Source organism: Strix uralensis, chromosome 3 (assembly GCF_047716275.1).
Source record: "Strix uralensis isolate ZFMK-TIS-50842 chromosome 3, bStrUra1, whole genome shotgun sequence".
Taxonomy (NCBI): domain Eukaryota; kingdom Metazoa; phylum Chordata; class Aves; order Strigiformes; family Strigidae; genus Strix; species Strix uralensis.
In genome coordinates, this window is record NC_133974.1 from 1495676 (window position 1) to 1520767 (window position 25092).

General features: G+C 53.9%; 1 protein-coding gene across 3 annotated transcripts in view; it reads right to left on the bottom strand.

The window, feature by feature from the left end:
- Positions 1-13247, bottom strand: part of SCARA5 (scavenger receptor class A member 5) — a 39067-nt gene extending 25820 nt beyond the window's left edge. For 2 of the 3 annotated variants that reach the window (XM_074864646.1, XM_074864644.1), the window contains exons 1-3: positions 12985-13247; positions 11695-11813; positions 7132-7260 (exon numbers count right to left, since the gene is read on the bottom strand). In XM_074864646.1, coding sequence (XP_074720747.1) covers positions 7132-7260; positions 11695-11806 — 241 coding nt within the window. In that variant the 5' untranslated portion in view covers positions 11807-11813; positions 12985-13247. Of the gene's footprint in view, positions 1-7131; positions 7261-11694; positions 11817-12984 lie in introns of all 3 variants that reach the window. The other variant, XM_074864645.1, reaches the window with a different exon arrangement.
- Between the last annotated feature and the right edge of the window lie 11845 nt (positions 13248-25092).

Consider the following 25092-nt stretch of genomic DNA (forward strand, 5'->3'; position numbering starts at 1 on the left):
TTTAATTTTAACAATCAGGTTTCCCTTCTGGCCGCTGATCTTGGACCTGAGCTCAGCCCCTTGCTCTGTAATGAAGACCATCAGGCTGGCTCGGCAGGTCTCCACGGCTCGGGGTGCGGTTTGCCGTCGGCCTCCAAGCGCCACATCCCACATCGCGGGGCTGCCAGGGCATTTCCCGAGGGAGGAATCCCACCCTGGCTCAGGACCATCCTTCCCCTTGGCCTCTGCATCCCCCGTGGCACCACCCCAAACCCCTCCTGGCCTTGCACCACCTCCCAGAGCACCGAGGTGGGGTTCAGAGAGGGAACCTGGAAATTTGGGGGGAACCTCTTGCTCTCCACAGCTTCTAGCACTGCTCCAGCAACACCCTGCCCAGCAAGCCCAGTAGCACCCAGTGAAGACCGATCCCAGGCCCCATCACCCTGCTGCATCCCTTGGTGCACCCCAAAAACACCAATCCAGGCAGGGGAGTATCATCGTCTCCCTCTGCCTTGCATTGATGCTTGGTCTCCAATGCAGCCTGAGGTGGGAGACTCGAAGCCAAACCCACACAAATAATGAGAATTTTTGGAAAAAAAAAAAAATCTCCATTGTTCTTTAAGCTGTGGTGGGGCTTCGGCTGGCGCGACGCTGCGGGCTGGCGCAGGACTGGCCTGGCAGCTCACCCCCTCATTTCCACAGAGGAGAAACTGAGCGAAACCATTTGGTTTGAATTAAAATTGCAGGAGGAAGGAGAGGGCGAAAGCAGACGTGCACACGTGAAGGGCTCCAGCCCCCGCCCAGGGATCGGGGCCACCCGCAGCAGTGGCACTGGATGCCCGGGGTGGTGACCAGAGGGACCTGCCGTGCCTGGGGAGGGCTCTGGGAGGGTCACTGGGAGCTGTAATGGAGGAGCTGAACTTCCAGGCACCGAAAGCATCTTTCCTCCATTAATTACCCCCCATTAATTAATCCTGCTGCTGGACTATCCCAGTTTCACGGGCTGCAGGGTGCCAGCTCGGAGGGGCATGGTGACATCGTTTGGTCCCTGCTTGTCACCTGCATCACCGCACAGGGGACAGCTCAATGTCACCAGTTATCGCCCAGTGGGCACCGGCTTTGCCCAGAGAAGGGGGGGAGTTCACAACTAAGCGACATGTCCAAGGTCACCCTGTGAGGGGACAACTGGCAAGGAAAGACCTTGGGAGCAATCGCCACGGGGCTGGCGAAGGGGTGGGTGCCGCTGCCTCCTGCATGGGTGACCAAAGCTGCTCCGTTGAGCGTTTCTTGACCCAGGAGCCCATGATGGGTGCAGGGACAACCACAGCCTCCTGGCAACAAAACCAAGGGGATTTTTTTTGTTGTTCCTTGCCAGCAGAAGGAGAAATAACCGTGGCCCCAGGTCCTGCAGCGGCTGAGGGCTGGCAAGCACGGGTGAGCTCTCCTCCTTTGCACCTGCGGTTCGTTGCAAAGCCTGTGGAGTTCCCCAAATTCCCATAAATCGCTTCCAATAACCAGCTAGGATCTCCGCGGAACTCATCTGCCCAACCCTGGCACCGCAGCCGCTGATCCTGAGAGCAACTGAGGCTGCTCTGGAGCATTCCGCAGCCAAAACCACACCGGGAAGCTTCCAAGCAGCAACACCTCCAGCCTTGGGCTGCTCTGTGCATGCACACGCGTGTGTACCAGCAGCTCTCCTGCCTCCCACACATGCACATGCATGCCCACAGTGCACACACACGTGCAAAGTGCACGCAGAGGAATGCACCCAGCACAGGTGCACGCCCGAGTGCCCGCAGCACGGATGCACCCCCAGGCACGCACACACGCCCCCAGCACAGACACACTCCCTGCCATGGAGCCCCAAAATAGCACCTGGCAGCACCAGGGGGAGCAAACGGTCCCCAAAAGGCTCCGTGAGCAGCTGCTCCTTCCTGCCGTTGTGTTTTGGGGACGTGCCTCCCTGACTGTTGTCTCCACTACTGTTTCAAGGAGAAAAAGGGTTGCAAAAACCCCACCATCCTACCCCAAAATCCCTTCCAGGCCCTTCTGAACAGCCATGCAGCACCAGCCCCGTGCAAGGTCACGCCTTGCACGTGTGCACACAGGTGTGCGAGGCACTCGAAAGCTCACAGGCATCAAAGGAAGGCGGCAAAGGAGACCCCCAGAGAGGGGTTTCACGAGGGTAAGCTGTGGAACCGCTCGCTGCAGGAAGGTTGGAGAAGCACAGGGAGAGAAACGCCTGGAGGTTACTAAATATTCATAAATTTATATAAATGCACACATATACGCACTCAACACAACGTGCATGCACATACACGCACCTGCCCTCTCTGCATGTCTGCGTTACAACCCATGCACATACTCCCTGGAGCTCTGCACACACAAATGCTCACGCTCACATGTATTTTTGCATGACTGGGACCACTGGCACCTCTTCCCAGCTCCCGGGAAGGCCACCAGCTCTGGCAGCGGGAATCTGGACTTGATGGGGTTAATGAAGAATGTGCCCTGTGCTCCTGTTCATCATTTTCATGGGATTTGTCCCAGAGGAGCCTTGCAGAGGGGACAAGCGTGTGCGCGCACAGCTGTGCCTGCACACCACTGCATCGGACACCCTCACTGCCGCCGTGACACGCTCCCGGCTGCCACCCTGCACCTGTGAGAGTGCGCAGGCACCTGCACCCTTGTGTGCACCCAAAATCTCTCTTCCCCCCTTTTAGGCTTCACGTATAGCCACGTTGATCACAGAATCACAGAATCATCAAGGTTGGAAAAGACCTTGAAGATCATCCAGTCCAACCATGAACCTCACACTGACCATTCCCAACTCCACCAGATCCCTCAGCGCTGGGTCAACCCGACTCTTCAACCCCTCCAGGGATGGGGACTCCCCCCCTGCCCTGGGCAGCCCATTCCAACGCCCAACAACCCCTTCTGCAAAGAAATACTTCCTAAGAGCCAGTCTGACCCTGCCCTGGCGCAGCTTGAGGCCATTCCCTCTTGTCCTGGCGCTGGTTCCTTGGCTCAAGAAACTCATCCCCCCTCTCTGCACTCTTCTTTCAGGGAGTTGTAGAGGGCCATGAGGTCTCCCCTCAGCCTCCTCTTCTCCAGACTAAACCCCCCCAGTTCCCTCAGCCGCTCCCCATCACACCTGTGCTCCAGACCCTGCACCAGCTCCGTTGCCCTTCTCGGGACACGCTCGAGTCATTCAATGGCCTTTTTGGAGTGAGGGGCCCAAAACTGAACCCACTCATCAAGGGGCAGCCTCACCAGTGCCGAGTCCAGGGGTAAGATCCCTTCCCTGTCCCTGCTGGCCACGCTATTGCTGATACAAGCAAAGCAGACGCGTGCACATTGACTACGGATGTTTTCACCAACTTTTGCGGCGTTAGTTATGTGGCTGCAGAAAACCAAGAGGCTGCACACAAAGTCTTGCAGGACACCTCAGTTTGGTCTCCAAGCTGGAAGCGCTCCTGAGGGATTTGGACCCAGCTATGAGACCCGGGGTGTTACCACTGGCCCTCCTGAGTTTTATTTCCACGGGGAAGTTGGGCAGATGCTGAGCATGAGGTTCAGCATGCGACTGGACACACAACACCAGCGGGTCTGGGCAGCCCAAACTGTCGGCCTAAATACGAGCCCAACATCCTACATCTGGAGCACCTCCTCCAGCATTTTGGAAACGGTGGAAACCAAGCTCTGGGTGGGGAAGACTGCTGCAGGAGAAGGATTTGGGGCAGGATGGGGAGCAGAGGATGGTGGGGAGCAGCCAGCACTTGGCTCCAGCACAAGTCTCAGGGCTTTAGCCCAGGCGGCCCCGTTGTTGGCAGCTTTTTGGTGGCTCAGGTTTGCTCTGTGTCCTCAGGGAGATGCTGGCTGCAGGCACAGACCCACTTTGGAACCGGCTCACGAGGAGCTGGAGGAGTTTGCGCTGGAGCTGATCGGGGAGCGCTCACACGATGGCTGGCCGTGGGGCTGGGGCTGCTGCTCTCATCTCTCGGAACATGAGTTTTGGGGCTACAACTCTCAAAACGGAGGGTGCTCGTTTCCTTGGAGGCTTCTGCCAGGCATCCAGGAGCGCTAAGGGTGGGAATGGGGCCGCTCTCAATGCAAATATGAGCGCGGAGATGGGGTGCAAGTCAGACGCCCATCCGTATGCACAGTTCAGATGCCCACACGAAATTGCTGGGCTCATTAGCCGCGTCCTAACGAGCCCTGCCTGGCCTCCCACTGCTGCTGGAGCAGCTCAGGGCTGGGTGCCTGGGCCTGGGGCCAGGCGAGGATTTGGGTTCAAATGCTGAAGTGCAGGTCTGTGCATGCAGGTGGCTGGGATTTAACCCAGACCTTGCAAAAAAGCCAAGATCGGAGTCCTAACCTTGGCCTTGGTGCCTTTTTAGTGGATGATGGGGGGGTCAGGGACAGGGAGAAAGGGAGTGTGCATTCCCAGGAGCCAGAAAACTTCTGCCAGGCTTGCGAGAGAGGATATTAAAAGCAGGCTGCGTTGAAACCACCCCGGCTCTGTTGCTGAAAACATCCTGTTTCTGCAGCTCCGAGGTGGTTCACGGTATTTTTGGCAGTTTACTCATTTTCTAATCCCTTTTCACAGAACGCGTTGCAAGTCGCAGGACACCTGCCCAAGCCAGCTTTAAAACAATGCCTGGGGGAGCTGCCTTGCCAAAAAACAGCATGTTTTGGGGGTTATCTCTGCAGGGGGTGTGAGGGGTGGTTTCCCTTGCAATGCCCCAGCCCTGCTGGGAAGGACCGTGGGGTGTGGAAGCGTGTGGTTGCACACACATGGGTGTTTCTGTGCGTGTTTGCACACATATGCACTTCCCAAGGAGTTTTTTGGGAATTTTCCTCCTTTCCTGTGGGCAGGATGGGAAGCAGTGGAGCGAGGCAGGAGGAGAAGCCCCTCTCTGTGTTGCTGGCTCCGGGATGAAGAGGTGCTGGCAGTGGAGGGCACGGACCAGGGGCACAATTTCCCCATCCCCCTTGCCCAGACAGTGTGGGGAGAGGTGTTTTTTTTGGGGAGCAGGCTGGGTATCACAGCTCCACATCCCTCTCCAAAGAGGTTTGGAGATGAGCTAGACACCCCACGCTCATTTGCCCCGGGTGGCATGGTGTTTGCTCCAGGTGGGACCTCACCACGGCCAGGGTTGAACATCAAGTGGTGATGTTCCTCTTACAGCATTGTGGGCAGCTCTTCCCCACCCAAGGAGCAGGAGAGAGCAAATCTGCTTCACTAAATGTTGCACCTTCCCCACAGAGGGGAGACAAGGGATGCTGGGCTCAGCTCTGGCAAGTTGGTGTCTGGTCTCCAGTAGCACAAAGTGGGATTTTCCATGGGAAAACCAAACCCTCCACCATTAAGAGTGCCCATGAATATCCAGTCCTGGCCTCCCGAAGACCATCAGCTCCAATGTTAAGGTTTCAGCCATGGACACCTGAAGCTGAGGAGCATCAGGGTTGTCTCCCTGGGCTATGGGTGGCTCCCAGCTGGATGTGGTCTCCTCACCCTGTTGCAAGACCACCTTGTGCCTGTGGTTTTCCTTGATGTGATAAGACCACTCCGGGCACCCATGGTCGGCCCAGCCAGCTCCAGACATTGTGAATCAGCTGCATCCAAAGCCAGAGGCTTGGCTTAAAGTACCAGACATGCAGAAATAATGAAAGAGATGATTTTTCTCTTCATTTTCCCTTTCTTTTCCAAGATTGCGGTCCACAATGCAGGGGGTTAGGTGGTTTTACTGGGGTCTTACTGAAAGCTGAGATCCTGCCAGTCACGGGACTCCAGGAGGTGGGGCTTTGAAGATGTCCGTGACCGTGAGCCTCCAACTCATCAGCCGATGCCATAATGTTATTGTTATTGCTGGAGCTGCTTTCGGGTGAGCAGCTGTAGCTCAGCCCAGGACAAGAGCGCCTGTCCCGAGCTCTTTGCACAATTCATGGCATCCCTTGCTCAGGGTTTCGCGGGCCAACAACAACATTAAAACAATGTAATGCAAGAAATAAGTGGGAGAGGCTTCAAAATTCCAGAAAAACCTTCTCTGTCCCTTCTCAAGCCCAGGAAAAACTAAATCCACCCTTTGCAAAAGACACAGGCTGCCTTCACGGTACTGGCATTACCGCAGCTGGAGTTAAACATGAAATCCATCACTCACCCCCCCGCCCCAGCTGCCTGCAGCAGGCAGAGTGCAGGCAAGGCCCCCAAAATCATCCCAAAGGGATGGTGCGGGGGCAGCGCTCAGCCCTGCCCAGCAGCTAGTGGAGATTTGGGGCTGGGAAGGGGCAGGCCCATATCCCACCCCCCTGCCATGGATGTTGGGGTTAAAGCTGGGAAGGAGGCGGGTGGGAAGCGAGGAGCTGGTCCGTGGTGGTGGCATTTCCCACCCACACCCGCTGTGGCACCCATCCAAGCCCCCCCACCCAGCAGAGCCCCCCACGGGGGTGGTACGGGTGCAAGGAGGGGGTACAGAGACCGTGGGTTAAACCAGGCATCTTCCCAAAACGCTGCCAGCGCGACGGAGGGAAAAAAAACAAGCTGGCGGCAACGTGGACCACATGGGATGTGTACACAGGGATGAGCTGGGGCTGGGAGCAATTACAGGCCTTTGCGAGCAGTTTTCCCATCCCTGCACTCACCAAAAAGCCAGAGAAGGGAGGCAGGAGCCTTGCTGGCATGTGCGGGATGTGCTGTGCAAGGATAATGCCCGGCCCGCATTTCCAGCGCTGATGGAGCCGGGGCTCATCCTTCCCCCTGCGCAAACCCAGCAGCCAGCGATGGGGCTCCTGAGCCTCTCCTCAGCCTCTCCATCCCTAGCACATGATGCTCAGACCCTGCAGTGACTCCAGCCTCAAAGCTTAAATCAAAACCGCTCCAGATGTGCAGTATGGAGCCGGTTTAAGCTCCCATTGTCGTCCCCAAGGAGCTGGAAGTGGGGCACGGTGGCTGCAAACCAAGGCAGGCATCACCTCCGTGCCCCGCTTCTGCTGGATCCCGTATTTTCCTCCCCTGGATGGCATGGAAAACCAGACGCAGCAGAAAAATGATCCCATGGCCATGGCCAGACCCGGATCTCTGAGCTCCTCCGAGCATCACCCTCAGGGTACCGCTGCACCATACAGGGAGCACCCAGGCTCAGCCCTTACCTGCCAGGATGAAGACTCCGACGAGGATGAGGAAGACGAGGAGGTAGAGTCCCACCACAGCGTACTTCAGTGCTGCCAAGGAGCCCAGCCGGCTGCAGCACCCTGCTGCCTTCATCCTCCGCCCGGGACCTGGAGGACAGAGCAGGGGGTCAGGGAGAGCATCACGCACCCAACCCACCTGGGCTCCATCACCCACTGGGAGAAAAAAATTGCAAATATAATTTCAGCAATGCCTCGTGGGTGTAGGCACAGCTCTGCATGCCCTGGTGTTGATCCAGGGGCTTTCCCCGAGTCAGGACCATCAATGCTGGCACAAAGCCACACTCCCAGGACACCCTCAGCCATGCAGTAGGCAGGGACAGGCCTGATTCTGCTCACACTGGTGCTATCTTAGACTGGCCCTTAGGAAGTATTTCTTTGCAGAAGGGGTTGTTGGGCGTTGGAATGGGCTGCCCAGGGCAGGGGGGGAGTCCCCATCCCTGGAGGGGTTGAAGAGTCGGGTTGACCCAGCGCTGAGGGATCTGGTGGAGTTGGGAACGGTCAGGGTGAGGTTCATGGTTGGACTGGAGGAGCTTCAAGGGCTTTTCCAACCCAGATGATTCTGGGATTCTGCGTGATACGGGGCTGGGTTGGGGGCAGGCAGCCCAGTTTCAGCATGCACACATCTCCCCTCCTGCACGGACAGAACTGGTGTGCAGAAAGCCCGGTGGGGATCCCAGGTAGGGAAAGATGTAGAGCTGTCAGCCCTCCAGCTCTCACCCTTTGTCCCCATCCCCTGCCTTCCCTGCCTGCAGGCAGGCAGAAGGCAGGCAGCAATAAGGGAATGGAGGAAGACAGGACAAGGGCTGGTAGTTAAACTAAAACAGGGAAGGTTCAGACTAGATCTAAGGCAGAAACTCTTCCCTGTGAGGGGGTGAGGCCCTGGCACAGGTTGCCCACAGAAGCTGTGGCTGCCCCCTCCCTGGAAGGGTTCAAGGCCGGGTTGGACGGGGCTATGGGCAACCTGGGCTAGTGGAAGGTGTCCCTGCCTGGGACAGGGGGTGGGACTGGGTGGGCTTTAAGGTCTCTTCCCACCCAAACCAGTCTGTGATTCTAAGGTGCCTGGATCCTGACATCCCTGCCAGCCCCAGCTTGCCCAAACCTGCACTACCTGCGCTCCAGCTCCTCCTCGATGCTGCCACAAGCCCTGAGCAGCAAGAGCTGCGTGTGAAGGAGCTGGGTTTTCACAACTAAAATAGCCAGGAGGAAAACGCAAGGCAAGATGAGGAAAGGCTGCTGTGCTGTCAACCCAACTGCAGGGAAAAGTCACCTGGGTTTGGGCTTTGCCCATGTTCAGAGCTTGAGCTCACATTGAAATCTGGGCCAGGTTGTGGTCTTAGGTGGGAGCCGGAGCCTGATCTGGATACAGACCCCACATCTCTCCATCCCAGCCCCAAGGTTGCGGTAATGCTTCAGCCTGAAGCCTTGGCTCTCTGGGTGGCCCCGTGCTGCTGAGCGGGGGTGCAGGGCATTGGGTGCCTGTGTTTTTGTGTTGGACTCTTGCAGACCCACAACGTTTCCGAGAGTAGCTGAGAACCAGCAACTTCACAGCAGGTCCAGTAGCACCACCCAGTTTCGCCCCTTGCCAGATCCGAGATGTCTCCAAGGAGACACCAAAAAAAGGTTAATAATTGTGCCAGTAGCTCTAGTTACTGCCCATACGGGGAAGCATGGTCAAGATGACCTTAATTAGTGATAGGACAGACTTTGATCTCCAACCCCTAGAAAATAATCAGAACGTCCTGGACCATGAAGAGAACGTCTGGGGTTGTGCTGAGGATGAGTTATGAGACAGCCTGGCAAAGGGACTGTTCGATTAATTAACTTGGCCACAAAAACTAATTTTTGAGTGACTGGCAAGTGAGCGACCGGCATTATAACACTAAAAACCACCCCCCAGGGCAAAAAGGCCCCTGCCCAGGTTAAGACCCTTCCCCTGGGCATGGGGAGCAGCAGAAGGACTAGGTAAACCGTGTTCTAATTGTATGTTAATCACTAACCAGTCTAATAGGCGTGGTTTGGAAAAGTGCTAATCTCTGATTTCCATGTCTAAAAGGAGTGTGAAAACCTGCTCTTGGGGTGCTTGGTTTGTGGGAAAGTCCCCCAAGCCCCCAGGCCGGGATAAATACAACATCTCCCCTGAGCGGGTCAGGATCAGGTTATTGCACGCCAGGCACAAAGCCACTTTTTGGCCACGAAGCCACTTTTTGGCCACCCCAGCACACCCCTGCCCTTCCCCAGCTGATGTGTCTGTCCTGCTGGAGGACAGGGAGGTTTGCAAAAGCCTCCAGCCAGCGAAGGGTTACTCTGGGTGTATCGCTTAACTCAGCCCCATTTTGGGGCTCCAAAACGATCAAGTGCTGAGGTCAGGCTCGCTGACACCCGGGGGGGGATCCCGCGGGGACTGTGGGGTGCACGGGGTGCCGCAGCTCAGGTGTGACAGGCGGTGCCTCTCCTCTGGGACCCCTCCATCTGCAATTCATTACTCGCCTGCGGTTCCCATTTGCTGTCACTGGCCAAACAAATGGAGCTGAGGGTTTCAGAATGAGGAAAGCTGCAATATTTTTCTGACATTAACACTTATATCAGGTCCTGGGAGACTCCGGGAGGAGCTGGCCTTGGGCCTCGAACCACCCACTCCTCTTTTCTGCTCTCGGAAGAGCAGGAGGGACCGCAGCTGCGTAAGCAGGATTTTCACAACAGCCCGCTCTGAGGAGCCCACGGGCGGGCTCCGGCCAGTAACCAAGGGGAAAAGCAAATATTTCTTCCCCCTGCCCATGCCCAGGGGAGCTGGAGCTGTGGCCCGCCCGGTTAGTGGGGGTGCAGAAGGTGGGAGGCTAGAAGAAGCCAGGACTTGTCATCCCCCAAGCCCTGGGAGGGGGTCTGGGGCTGCTGTCCTGGGGGTCACGGCAAGCAGCAGGCTGTTGCACGGGTCCTCAACCCCCCGCCGAGCATTTTCTATGAGCCCAGGAGGGATTTGGGTGGTCCCGAAGCTCTCGGGGTTGACCTTACCCCTGCCCTGTGCAGCTGCAGACCGGACACGGCCCCACAAGCCCCGCTCCAGCCACCTCTCCTGTGGGAACGGGGTTCCTTGGGGTGGGGGGGCACCTCTGCATCGGGGCGAGTGAGGGATGAGCAGAATCACCCTGAGGGATCCAGGGCAACCTGCCACAAAAATCCCAAAGCCAGGAAGATACCCTGAACCCTCCCTGCTGTTGCCGCACCCCAGGGCAAGGTCTCTGCTGGGAACGGTGGCCTTGGTCAACTCTTCCCTCCCATCTCTCCCAGCATCGCTCCCTCCAGGCTCCAGCACCCCCCTGCCACATTTGCAGAGCATGGGAATGGCCACTGGGCAGGATGTGACCCTCTCTCTGCTGCAGGCAGGTGGGGTGGGTGCTGGATTTGAAAAGCTGGCAGCAGGGAGGTGGGCAGAGATGGGAGCAGACGCGCCGTGGAGAGTAAGGGGACACCAAGTTGGGGGGAACTGGTCAGGGCTGGATGTGGCCCAGCCTGGCACACGTGGCTGCCCCACGCCAGGGCTCTCTGTCACACCCTGGGGATGCCCCACGTGCCTAAAAGCGGGAAGGTGAGTCCCCCATCACCCCGATCCCGTACTTGAGGTTGGGGAGCAGCAGTGCTGGGAAGCCTGCTCAGAACAAGACCAGTTTCCCCAGTAGCCCCACGGGTCTCCAAGCAAAGCCGCCAGCAGAGGGGACCTCAAATCTCTGCTTGAGCACCCAACTCTGCCACTCTGGCTTCTCCCACCCCAGCTGCAAAGATATCGGGAAAAATTCATCAGGGCTGTCTGCTTGCGGACCAAGCCTGATGAAACGTGGACAGTGTTTCGTGGGGCAAGAGTGAAGGAAAAGAGCTCAGCAAGTCCACGGGGGAGGTAGAGGCCAGCTAAGATGTGTGGGAGATGCGAGCCAGGTCCCGCCGTGTCCTGCTGCACAGCCCTGGTGCTGCCCTCCCCACCGCAGGGCTTCTCCGGATGAGGCCACATGAAGAGAGCCAGAGGCTTGGAGAAGGGGGAAAAAAAAAAAACAAAACCACACCTAAACTCCAAAAATCAACCTTTAGCAAGGAAAGTGACTTTCCTTGGAGCACAACCTTGGTCCGAGGCAGAAATGAATGAGATCTTGGACACCCTGAGAGGCCCACAATGCCCTGGCTTGGTCACCCCGTCAGACCAGAAATTGGGGGGGCACAGGGGATGCACAGAAACCTCCTTGCAGGGGGATTCCCTGAGCATTTCTCCCACTGAGACCATTCCAGCGGGAGAAAAGTTTCCTGCTCCATGTGGGACACGTTCATCACGGCGCTTCTTCCACCACAGCACCCTCACCCTGGGCACCCCCCGCTTCCCGGGCCAGGGACTGCTCCTCAGCTCTGGGACCCGCAGCTGGAGCTGAAGCAATCCAAGCTCCCACATCCCTGTGTGTGTCCCCCCCACCTCTGCCACCCCGAGAACCCCTCCGGGTTTCCGCCACCGGGTTCAGAGCCGCACGTGGAGCCTGTACTCACCGTCCTCGCAGAGGTTCAGTTTGGAGAGGTTCCTTCCCTCGAAGGGCTCCTCGAAGACGGAGCCATTCTCCCTCTCGTTGAAGGTGTGAAGGTACATGGCTTTGTTCTCCATCCTCCTGCTGCTGGCAGAGCACAATGGGCACGTGAGACGGCGCTCAGTGGCTGTGGGGTACCCTGAGGGGCCCGATCCTGGCTAATCCTCTACCGTGCGTGGCTCCAGCACCGTGGGCCGGGCTGGTGCTGGGGACAAGGACCTGCTGCCAGGGGATCCCTTCGCTGTCGCTTGGCGGAGCTGCCCACCACATCGCACCAGGTGGTTTTTTGATGTGCCCATGGCCCAGGTTAGGCTGGGAATTGCCCCAAAGGCAGGGAGAAGCAGCCGGTGAGCAAGCTGGGCAGGACCACGGGCCCACCACCACATCCCTGCAGCCCAGCGAAACGCTCACATCAACTCACTGGGCTCCTACCACCCACCCGTGCTCGGCCACATACCAATGTCCAGCTTTAGTGGCCACCGTGGATGTCCCTGGGGAGATGGGGGAGGGGGGGGCGGCACACAAGCTTCCAGGACCTCTTTCACCCCCAAGGTTTGGGGTACCCCTGCACCCACACCACCTCTAGATACCCCAGCACCCTGCCCGTGGGACAGGTCTGCTCTCCCCACGGGCCTGATCCTGCTATCACAGCCCCTCTGATTGTGGGGCTTGAGTTGGGCTAGTCCCAGGGACAGGTCTGTGCCCACAGTGACTACCGTTAGCCCTGGGGGGGGTTGTGCTTCCACTGCCACCGAGGTTTCATCATAAGACCCAGCTGGGGGAGGGGGGGGGGGGGGGGGGCGGGAATCAGCCCCCAGCCCGGCTCTGGCATGGAAGGAATTAAAATCACCCACTAAGTGGGACCTGCTGAGCACTCCCAAACTCATCACCTGCACCCCTCGCTGTCAGCACATGGGTGCTGTGATCCGTGGGGACCCCCAGCTCCTACCACCACCTCCCCCAGTTAAAACCAGTCCCACTGGGAGCCGGCTGGACAGGGCCCATCCCCAGCTACTGGTCCCACTCCCTTTGGGGGGACACATCACCCGTGTAACCCACGGTGGGGAGGTCTCACAGCACCGTGGAGTCAGACCTCGCTCCCCCCCGCTACATCCCACGGGGCAGGGGGGTGGCAGCTCCCACGCAGGGGGTGACACCGGCCCCTCCACGCGGGGCAGTGGGTGGTGGTGAGGGAGGGTGTCCATCCTCACCCCCCATCCCGCAGCTGCGTGTCCCCTTTCTCGACGCCACTCACCTGCTGGGGGGACCCACGCGGGAACGAGTTTCCCGTGGCTCCTTCCTCCGCTTTCTCGCTCAATCCCCGGGCTGCGCCATGGTGGCCGGGACAGGGGGGCAAGGAGAGCAAGGGGAGCCCCCGACCTCACCGCCAGCTCCCCACGGGCGCGGAGGGGCGGCTGCTCCACGCCAGCCTCCCATGGGTGGGGGGGGTGGGGGGGTGTCCCCGTGGGTGGGTGATGCGCAGACCCGGCGGGGCGGCTGCGGGGCCGGGGAGCTGTGAGCGAGGAGGGCTCGGCCGGGAGGGTTTTGTAGGCGGGGAACGGGAGGGGGGGCGGGGTCCCCACGCCCCCCCACATACGCACCCCCCCACACCCCACCCTCCGCGGCCGCCCATTCGCCGGCCTCGGGCCGCTACGGCCGCGGGGAACCGGGCTGGGGGGGCGGAGGGGGGGAGCATCCACTGGGGGGGGTGGGTCGGGGCAGGAGCATCCCCCGGGGGGGTGGGTCGGGGCAGGAGCATCCCCCGGCGGGGGTGTCGGGGCAGGGGTGTCGGGGCAGGAGCATCCCCCGAGGGGGGAACCGGGGCAGGAACATCCCCCGGGCGGGAACGGGGCTGGGGGGGCCAGGGCAGGGGCATCCCTTGAGGGGGGTTGAGGCAGCAGCATCCCCCCGGGTGCTCTCGGGTTGGGGGGGAGCACTTTTCCCCTGGAAGTCCGACCCCCGGGGCAGGAGGTGGGTCCGTGTCCCAGCTCCTGTGGGTCTCCACGCTTTTCGCTCTCCCTTCGCTGCCCAATTCCCGGCCAGCTCAGCCCACGGTGGGCAGGACCCTCCCCGGCCCGAGAGTGGGAGAGGCTCTTGCTCCCCGCTGTGCCCACGGGGAAACTGAGGCACGGAGAGCCAGAGGGGAATCTGCAGAGCTGACCCCAAACCACGGCGGCTCTCGGCCTGGCCGGGGGCCGTGCAAGGTGTGCACCCAAATGTGGGTGCCCTCTGGGAGGGGGAGGGTGGGGAGGAAGCTCTAAGGTGCTGCTGCGGGTCCCTCGTGGCCTGGGGGGTGCTGCCGGGTCCCCGCTGTAGCTTGCAGCTAAGCCGGGCCACTCGGGCTCAGAGCCCCGTCCCCAGGACCCCGTGTCCCTACCCCGGGCCTGGAGCAAAGCAAAGGGGGGATGTCCCCCGGGTGCCATCAGACCGGCCGTGCCATCGTATTTTTGGAAGCCATAAGCAAACTGGGACCAAGACCCAGACCTGGAAAAATGCTGGTGAGACCTGGAGGGGGAGAAGGGCAAGCGCTCCTCACCCAGGGGCATCTCCAGCCGCGGTGCCACCCCAAGGACACACATCACCTCTTCCATCAGGAGGGAAGATCTCCAGGGGGGCGACCACACAGTTGAGGTCTTCTCCCACCACGGTGCAATGTTAAGTCCATGGCACGTGCCTCCCACCCCCTCCCCGGCCAAGGCTTCTCCTTGGGACACCGACCAAGGACACCCCAAAAGTCCAGGACAAGGAAAGACAACAGACTCCAGATCTGAACAGCGTGGGCTCTGACCGCCAAGCTGCCTTTCCTCCAAGCGAGGCCAAAAGCATCATCAAAGCTGCTCTGTTCAGACCTGGCCAAACATCTGCAAACGTTGCCCCAGTGAAACCGAAGCTGCAGCAAATAAAGGCAATTATTGTAGAGTATTCCCAAGGTTTTATCTTAATACAAAACACCCGACCAAGCAGGCCGGTTACTTCTTTTGCATTAAGAACAAACAAAAATTACTAGTCGTGTAATCCAAAAAGGTTAATATTTTATCAGATTTCAGGTAATTTCTAGCAGAGTTGCACTTTTGTATCTTTACAGCCTTCTCTGTTTATACGCCACGCAATAATTTTGGACGGTCCTGGGTTTGATTCAGGAGTAGGTGAGTCTCGCTCTGCTGGCTTCTACTGGAAAACTGAAAAGCGTGAGGGAAAAAGGGATTTACCTTTATAAAAAGAGTATAAAAACTCTGCACAAGCTACGACTAACTCTTAGTATGAATGCAATTAAAGTCATACGCCTCGTCTATCATCCTATTTCCTAAAAGTTGTTCAACAAGGCAGCTGAGGCCCCTCCAGTGCTCCCCAAACAAGGCCAGTGCAGGGAAAAGCCCCTTCACAAGGGGCTGGCAGATGTGACATGGGACCTACGAGAGTTCCACACCGCCCTGGGTCCTTACGAGCCTGTGTTTAAGTACTAAATCTAACCCATAACGTCTCTAAAATTCCTGCTCACACGACGGTCAACACACAAAAGCAATGAACTGATCGGTTAAAAGCAATTAAGGGTAAAACCAAAAGAGAATATAAATTCTGATGAAAAAAAAAGCAAAGAAAGACTCTTCTTGCAGGTCTTTTTGGTCAGTCCAGCTGTCACAGGGATTTTGGCGAAGCCTGGATTTCTTGGCATTCCTTCTGGAAAGCTGCAAGGAGAAGAGCAAAATGAAACAGATTTAGCTGTTGGCCTCTTTTTTTTTGTAGAAGGGGAAGAAAACGATAACGTATTCAGTAGAAGTGAATGGGAACATGCAAGTATGCTCAGCAGTCGTCGACCCCAGGCCTTTATTTCGGAATATATGGTGGGAAAAGACACGCAGCCCCCCAAGTCTGTCCCCAAGCTCTTTCCCACCCACCACATTCATCCCAGAGAGGACAAGTTGGGCAATTCCCAGCAGCACCCCAACCAGTTGGTCCCACAGATGAAAGGTGAGGCTGAGCATGTTGGAAAAGTCCTTCTCCAGCACCTTGGTGATATGATCCTGCTATTGCAGAGGGTGGCAGTGGCAGTCGTCAGATGACAGAGCCATTAAGCTCCAGGAACTTCCAGTTTTCATTGTTATCTGCTGCGACTGCCAAGGTTGTGATGCTAGTGATGGCAGCCTTGGCCTGGGCATACCCAAAAATCCTTCTGGGGAATCATCAGAACTGATCTTCTGTACCCAAAGTGGATGAGGAGTTTATCAGGCAAGTCTACATCCCACCTAGGTGTCCATCGTCTCTGGTCAAGCCGTCAGGCCAGACCTTTGGCTAGCATAAAGGAACTTCACTCAAATAATTGTGATGAGTCTTGGCATGTCACAGCCTGAATCCATCAAGTTTCAGCCCACAAGAATCATCAAATCACAGACTAGTTTGGGTGGGAAGGGACCTTAAAGATCATCTAGTTCCACCCTCCTGCCCTGGTCAGGGACACCTTCCACTAGCCCAGGTTGCCCAAAGCCCCGTCCAACCTGGCCTTGAACCCTTCCAGGGAGGGGGCAGCCACAGCTTCTCTGGGCAACCTGTGCCAGGGCCTCACCACCCTCTGAATGATCTGAATGGCCAGAGATGAGGTTGAAGAGCTCATATGAGGTCAGAAATCAGGAAAGGAAGGGACCAAGCTAGAAAATCGCTACCTAGAAAACTGTAATTTTGCTTGCTAAGTAAGAAGACGGCAAAGCTGGTTTTGGGGAAAACCAGGGAATTGAATCCACACAAAAATCAGCTGAAGCTGATCAAGAGCTCATCTTCTCATTAAAATTTCCAAAGACTGTCACATTTATAACACTGCAGAACAACCTACATCTCTCACAATCGCTCTGTCACCTTAGTAGCTACGTCCCACATGGTGCATAAAATTTCACCAAGAATTAAGAGCACTCTGCAGTGGCCACCAGTCCAGCCATTAATTTATCTGTCACACTTTCTGGCTTGACAACAGCAGGTTTTGAAGCATCACTCACCATCAGATCCTGGAACTGGCTCTTCATCTTCTCCTTTGTTTTTTCAAACATCTCCCTCTGTTCCTCCACCTCAAAGTCATGTTCCAGACGGGTTTTATCTGCTTGCATGTCTCCTTCCTGTTCATCTGAGCAGCCCATCTTGCAATGATGGGAAACATCAATGTACCATTGTTGATGCTAAAGCCATGCCGTCCAGAAACTAGCCAGTGGAAGATTTCCACCTCCAAATCCCCCTCTTCCCAACCTATTTCTGCCAACCTAAAAAAAATTCCTTTATTCCACAGCAAAACCTTCAAATTACCTCCTTCCAGTTCCCCTCCAGCTTTCCCCAGTAGCCTTTGACAAGGTCTCTGCTCCCCAACCCCACATGGTGCTCTTTCCATTCCGGGGATGAAGAGCCTCCAGTTGACCCACAAGCGAAGCATGATGGGTTTATGTGGTTTGTTGGTCAAGGGATGGGACAACAGTGTCAACAAATAAGGGATTTATGCAGTAGGATTTGGAACTCAAACATTTTCTCTGGAAATAAGACAGTGACCCACTTTGGGTGGAAAGGCACAAATTTACAAATCCTCCTTCACCCAGAGAAACTAAAGGTTTCTGCACCTATGCTCCATGCAAGAGCTGGGAAGACATGTCCCAGGGCCAGACAGTGAACTCACAGTGGCAGACGCAGAATTAGATGAAGAACCAGTTCTACCTTTGTGACACAGAGATAAGGTGCTTTGGGTGGATAACACAAGGGATACTCTTCTTTTTCAAAAGAATTTCTCTTTCAAGGGCTTTCATGATGATGTTTGTCTGCAGGAATTGAAGTCAAGTGTTTACCAGCATCACTCCAAAGCCGTTTGCCACCAGAATCCGAACAAACCCAAGCCCAGGAGCAGGCGGAGCACAGCAGGTGGTTACGCAGAATTGAGAAGGTAAATTTGAGGGATATTGGGCAGCATCTGCACTGCTAAAGACATTCACTAGAGCAGTGGTCTCTGGCCAGCGGGGATTCAGGATGCTCCCTCCCGTCACAAACTGTTCATAAACAAGAAACTGTTCGTAAACAAGATGTCTCAGACAACTCGAGTGGGATGCCCTGTGGGGGGGAAGCAGACTGAGCTCTGCGGCGATGGGGCGATGGGGTGTTTCTCTCCCCCTTGCTCCTGTTGTTGCCCAGAGACAGAACTTGCCTCACTGCACAGGTCCAAGCCAGAGAAAATGAGAACCTTCTGGAACAACCTATTGCGCAGGCGTAAGAAATATAAAGGCAACACCCCATGTCTTTGTCGACCCACCACCTACAGCCCCACCTGGCTACTCTGTGACAGCGGGGGATCCAAGGGTGGTGATTCCTCTTTTCCTATCCCCTCCTCCTCTCTTTTCTCTTTCCTCTTTTTGCTCTCTCTCTTTCTAACACATATTCATGTGTATAAGCTTTGTATGAATTGAATTGCGATGGGTTGATCATCGACAAGTTATTAAGAAAACAGTCTCATTGCCAAAGTGCCTTTATTCCTTCCTGGACTGTTATCAGTTGATTGTTGCCAAATTGTCTCCATTCATTCATTCAAGTGGTTAGTTAATAAAGTCACCAGCACAATTGTTCCTCTGAGTCATTGTGGTGACTCAACACACCCTGCTGCTCTGCGGAGAAGAGACCACAGAGACCAGCTCTTCCACCAGGAATTCAAAAAATTCACCCTGCATGGGACGAGGCACCTCCCCACCCTGGCGAGGCACACTGGTGGTGTCCCCACGGCCAGCGGGCAGAAATTCCTGTGCACGTGTGTGATTTTTTCAGTTCCAAGTGCCCACAATACCAACAAACCCATCTTCAAGCTGACTTGACGGGTGTTTTAACAGCATGGCCTTCAGGGCATGTATCACACAAACCTTTAAGACTGAGTTTGTAACCCGGGCTGGGCATGCCCATCCACGCTGCCAGGAGCTCCTTGTGGTGCAGGGTCTTATTCTTAGCTCTCAAGCTTAGGACCAAACCCATCATCTGTGGTTCCATTTAGTTGCTGTTACTTTCTAGCAGAGCATCTCGCAAACCATCTAGTGCTGCCCCGAGGAAGAAGCAGGAGCAGACTGTGGCTCAGCGTTAAACACAGTTTTGCTGCACCTAATGCTGAGTAACAACTACTGGTTATTAGAGGTCCCTCCTCAATGACTGTTAGATAGGTGATGGGCTTCCCCCTACTCGCTATCTCTCCTGGGGTCACCGCTTTCCCAGACACAGGAGGACTGAGGGGACAGCAACGGTAGGGGAGCAGATGGGGGGTGCTTCTGACATTGCCTCTAGGTCAATCCTATCCCCACGCCAGCCCAGGCTGAGGATTTGATCATTGCTGGTTTATTCTCTGCCAATCAAGACAATTTTCTTTTATCAGAAGACACAAGATGAATTAACTTTCTTCTTTTCTTTGGGGAACAGGAGATAGGAAAACAGTAATTTTCTTTCTTATTCCATCTGAACCCGTGTAAAACACAGAGCAGAGAAGGATGGAGTTGCAAATGCCACTGTGATTTCTATACACATCAGTCCTGGTTTTCCAGGTAAAGCAAGGCTGGGGGCTGTTGGCTGGGGAAAGATTAGAAGCAATTGGGGGAGAGATGAGCGAGACGCTGAGACACACAAGTCAGTTAGAAGCTTTGCCTAAGTAAATGAATAATGGTGAGATATTTTTAGTTTGCTCAGTGTCTGGACAAAGTCATGATGTCTTCGATTTCTTGGAGAGGAAGAGAGAAAGACCCAAGTGCTTCTCAGAGCAGGTTGCCTGCAGTTGAGTTTCCAAGATTAGTTTCGCTGGGGTATTTGAGGAGAGACCAGGCAAGGTTGGATGACAGTAAACATTTCACCAGACGTGAGTATCACTGAGGGAATGAAGACAAGATGTACTGGAATGCAAGAAGTTCTTTAGAGTTGTTTTATCAAGGATGAGAGTTGGGTCATCTTGTCCTGCCAAGCCAAAAGCATGGCTTATGAGATTTTTCTTCTTTGTGTTTATTTGGCTTTAGCAAGAGAAATAGCTCATTTGTTGCTTTGCTTCTATTAAAAAATGAGCGAAGGCTGAAAAAAAATTCAAAATTCCTGGTGGCAATTTTTACGTAACTGCCCAGAAAAACAAAACAAAACAAAACCATCTCATGATGATCTTTTTGTGCCTGGCTTCCCAGGTCATTCCTGCTTGTCTCAACATATGGAAAGGACAGCTAGAAACCCTCTGCCCCTGCTTCATCCTCCCCTCAGCCTCCCTCAGCCATTAGCAGCCTACTTGTGCACAAAATAAAGATTTTGCAGGATAATGCATCGTGTGCTAAAACCAGTAGGGCTAAAACTACCTCCTGTAGAGCCTCTCCCTTCACTGACTATAGGAGAAACCCAAACCACTAGCTGACTTCAGATGATGGATCTCCCTCGCCTTGCCCCACACCCCCAGCCAGTGCCTTGCACAAGCCAAGCATCCACCCTGACAAAGTCCAGGCTCAGCAGAGCTCGCAGAGGGAAATAGCAGGGTTCTCTTCATTTTTGTACTTGTCCCCAGCTGAGCACCACCCCCTTGAAGAAGAACATATGGCTGAGAGATGCCCTCTCCGACCTCGTCCTGGGAGCGCAATACTCTTGCCCTTTTTCCAGAAGTCTTACTGGAGAATGAGTCCTGGAAGAACTTGCTGCTGGGTGGGAGGACATCAAGCTCTGGCCCGTTGCATGATCTTATTCACCACCATCCCAGTTAGAATATTTCAAGTTGGAAGGGACCCATAAGGATCATGGAGTCCAACTCCCTGCTCCTCACAGGACTACCTAAAGCCTTCCCAAGACCTGGTTAATCCTGCCGGCATGTAACTGTGGAGCAACCTGGGCAGGTCTCTGACCACCTGCTTTGGGCATGGCAGCTCTTCAGCATCCCTGGGCTTTATAGGACATCAAAATCGCACTGCTCAACTAACATAACGCTGAATAGGTGGTAAGAATATACCATCTCTTCCTCATAGACCTCAAAAAATTTGTCAGTGGTGTCAATGAGTGATAGAAACTGAACTGATGGTGAAGGCAATTGTAGGACAGAAGATGAAATCAACTTATGCAGCCTCAGAGAAAGCACCAGGAAGATCTTGTCCAGGCTTCTCTTGGCTGAACCTCTTGCAGACATCACCCCCTTAGAGACAGGGGCTTCTATCTGGGCAAAGACCTGACTTTGCCAACTCCTGGACCTTGATTTTCACGTACTCATCCAGCCCGTCCTGCTGGAGGGGCTGATCCTGCAAGAACAGGACGGCACAACCCTTGTCACAGCTGCCAGCTCTGGCATTTTTCTCCCTGGAAACTCCTGGGGAGCTCAAAGTTAAACCAGGACTGTGGAGGGGAAAGCAATAGAATTATCCCTATCCATGCAATAAATCCCTATTTAGCTCAAGCCAGTGTGCAGGGAATGGCTTGACATTTGTTTCCCGAGAAGGATGAGGGTGTTGGCTACCTAGCTCTGTGATCAGAGAAGGGTTGAGAAGGCAGCAGCATGCAGAGGCAATAGCCAGGACGAGCACTGCTCCTCTGGAGTCTACAGCCCCCCATACCATGTCGCACTGGATGCAGCTGTAAAAATCCACCAAGGAGGAAACAACAAGAATTTCCTCCATATAATCTTGTATCAGGTTTCTCTTTGTGTTCAGGCAGAGCTCCCTGAGACGATGTCTCAGCCTGGATAATAAAATAAAATAAATAAAATAAAATAAAATAAAATAAAATAAAATAAAATAAAACAAAACAAAATAAAATAAAATAAAATAAAATAAAATAAAATAAAATAAAATAAAATAAAATAAAATAAAATAAAATAAAATAAAATAAAATAAAATAAAATAAAATAAAATAAAAATAAAATAAACAAGATCATAAAATAAAAAATAAAACAGAATAAAAAGGTGACATTTCAAATACTGGGGAGGAAGATTTTCCATCCTTGTAGGTGAGCACAGGAGAGGATGTTGGTCCTATTTGTGATCCAAAGCTTACAGATTTTTTGTCCATATCAAATCCCAGATGTCTTTAGGAAAAAAGAGGCTGCACCCCTAAAAATCATAGCTAAAGAGCAACCAGGCTATGGGAGACGGAGAGGCTGAGTCATCCCTGTCACAAGCTTTTGGGAAGAGGATTCTTGGGGACCAGAGCTGGTCCTGCCTTCGGGCAGGGGGATGCATGAGGCCATGGACAACCCTCCCAGACCTGCACACACCCAAAATGAACAGAAATGGAGAAAAGCAACACTGGAAAAGCAACCTGGAGTAACTCCTGGCTGGCTGAGAAAGGGCAATAAACCAGGTCATCATCTCTCACAGTCATACACACAATTAGTGCCTCTTTTGTTAATTTGAGGGAGAGTCAGGAGACACGTTCATGAGATGATAAAACATTTATTGTGTCGCTGGTGGGAAATCCATTTGTTGGAGGGACGGTGGTTCAAAGGGTTAGGGAGAACTGCAGCATCTCGGCTGGACATCTCGGGGAGATCAACACCTCTTGAGCAAGGAGCAAAGAGCTCAGACACCCCCAGGGGGACAACTGAGGGTCACTGGTAGGAAATGGGGGGGTCCCAGCATGTCCCACCACCCATCTGCCTTCAGGCTGCAAGGGGCAGTTGGTTGCATGCAAGTAGGTGAGAAGAAGACAGGGAACAGGAACAGATGAATGGCATGGGGGTCATGATTTGGAGGGGTTTAAGAAACTCTGAGCCCTACGGGGGTGAAGCTCGTGCACCGCACCAGAGCCCCGAATGCAGCTAACAGGGATCTGAGTAATAAGAATAAATATCCTTCTGGTAGGCAGGCAAGTCATCCTCATAACAGCACACCGATTTGGAACAAATTCCTGCACTTTTATTATTTTTCAGCCGCTAATGGAAAGCAAAGACAAGCCCACAGTAGACAGGGCACTGCGAGCACCAGCGGCAGGGAAGCTGAGCTGTTGGGGGTGCACAGCCACCGCGGTATCTGTCTTCTTTTTCCTGAGGACCACCAAGTCCTGGTACTCTTGGGCCATCAGTGGGTGGTGAAACCCAGGTCTGACTTCTGCAGCAGCTCCGAGTTGCTGGGCAGTCTCTTCTAAAACACACGAGCGTGGAATAATTACAGAGCGGTCTCTAAAACAGTGCAAGGATGCTTGTGCCACGGCACGTCGCAGCTCTGGTCCTTGTTGGGCTTCACCATGGACCTGTTCTGCTTCAAACCTCCCTCACGTTCCCAGTTCTCATCCTCTGTGCCCTCTGTCATCACCTTTGCTCTGGGGACTTATTTGCCTTTTTGTTTGTTTGGCGATGGGAAGGTTGTGTGAATATTTACAGTGTCGGCAAACACTGAGACAACCAGGTCGCAGCAAGATCTGCTCCAGCTTCTGCTCAGTGCGTGGCCCAGCTGCACGAGGCTGTGAGCTCCACCACCAAGCCGGGGCATGGACCAGAGCACAGCAAGTATTTGGGGACAACAGGAGATCACCAGCAGGCAGCTGGAGATGAAAAATGCCATTTTTAAGGGAGAATCTGCCAGGAAACAGCTACCAGGAGCTGCTGCTGTGGGAGCCCCTCAGAGCAATGCAAAGCAGCGATGCAAGTTTATGGAAAACAAACCAGAATGACAGAGAAATGCATAAACTAAACAGCTCACACACACAGAGGCATACCAAGATCTTACAAAAGTATCTCCACATGTTTTTTTTCCCATTCCCTACTTATTATCTGACCTCTGTAACCCCAGAGCTTCATCCTTAGTATCTACCTACACTGTATGTATGTGGAGCTATATACATTTAGAGCAACGTTGTTTAGCTTGGCGTGAGGTCATTGTGCTTTTATAATGAAAACTCTTTGTGACACTCAAGGTAAAGCAGCTTGAGAAGCACTTAAATCCCAAGCAAACATCTTCCAGCCTGTAAGTGGGGCACGGTCTAACAGCCCTTTTCTATCAGGGTATGTAACGCTTCAAAGGCTGTTTGTGCTCTCACCGTCCAGCTTTCTCAGGCACGAGAAACTTGTAGGTCCTCATTTGTTTGCCTCAGACCTGTGTGTATTTATAGCGGTACAATGAAGATGTGGGTGATGCTGGGTGGTCCTGCAGATCATGCAGAAAAGGAGGAAGAGAGAGCAGATGGCCTCTGTGTTTAATTAAAGGTATTCAGGCACAAAGCAGTGGCTGAAGGGGTTTACAACAGCACAGAAGAGGATAACAGTCTGTGACTACCCATGCAAGGCCCACAGGGCAGCGCTACACTTCCAGGTACCTCAAATCATAGAATCACAGAACCATTTAGGTTGGAAAAGACCTTTAAGATCATCGAGTCCAACCATTAACCTCACGCTGCCAAGGCCACCACTAAACCCTGTCCCTAAGCACCACATCTACACGTCTGTTAAACACCTCCAGGGATGGTGATTCCACCACTGCCCTGGGCAGCCTGTTCCAACACTTGACAACCCTTTCGGGGAAGTTTGGTAGAACTAGCTACAAATTATTAACTCAGTTGAAAGTTCAGATGTTACTATTTATGTTTTCATGGCAAATAGAAAGAAAAAGAAGTCTATCATATTTAATAGGAAAAGATGTTTGTAAACATTAGCACCATAACTGATGCACTTGTTACTGAAATAAAAACCCTTCCCAGCCAGAAAACTCTTTATAAATGACTCTACCTGCAACTTCTCCATTATCGCTCTACTGGTTTTAGTTTTCAAGACTTGGTTCCTCTCCCAAATGGCATTATACATGCTCAGAGCCTTCTAGATTACAAAAGGTAGTGAATGTTAGGAGGAGGAAATTCCCAATGCTACCAAACCTCCCCTGACCCAAGGTCTGTCAGAGGCCGGCAGAACCCCCACACCAGCTACCCCAGCACTGCCAGACCAGCTCCAGGCAGGACAGAGGCAGGGGTTGGGGTCTGCTGGTCCAGAAGATATGCACGTGGCAATGACAAAGCATCCCCTGCATCTCTGCCCATGACCAACAAGAGCCCTTGGCTACTGCTTTTTATAAGCTGTGGGAGACATCGGTCATCCTCAAAAGAGAAATGGGGCTCTTCTCATTTCTGCTCTTTGGAAATACTCTGGTAGAAAAGGAATAAGGATTTTGACCACATAAAGAAGGCAGCAAATACTCCCCTCTGTGCTTCCAGTGTTCCTGGGGGAGTGAAAAAAAAAAAAAAAAAAAAAAGAAAAAACCCCACTTTTTTAGCAAATATGGCAAAACTGAAACTTTTATTGTGCCCTTTAGCAAGAGCAGAATGTTTGCAGAAAAATCACTGCGTGGCTGGTTCAACCCCGAACAACATCATGGCTTTATTGGCTCACATCAGCCCCAGGTGTTTAAATCCTTTAATTTTGGCTGTTATGGAAGAAGAT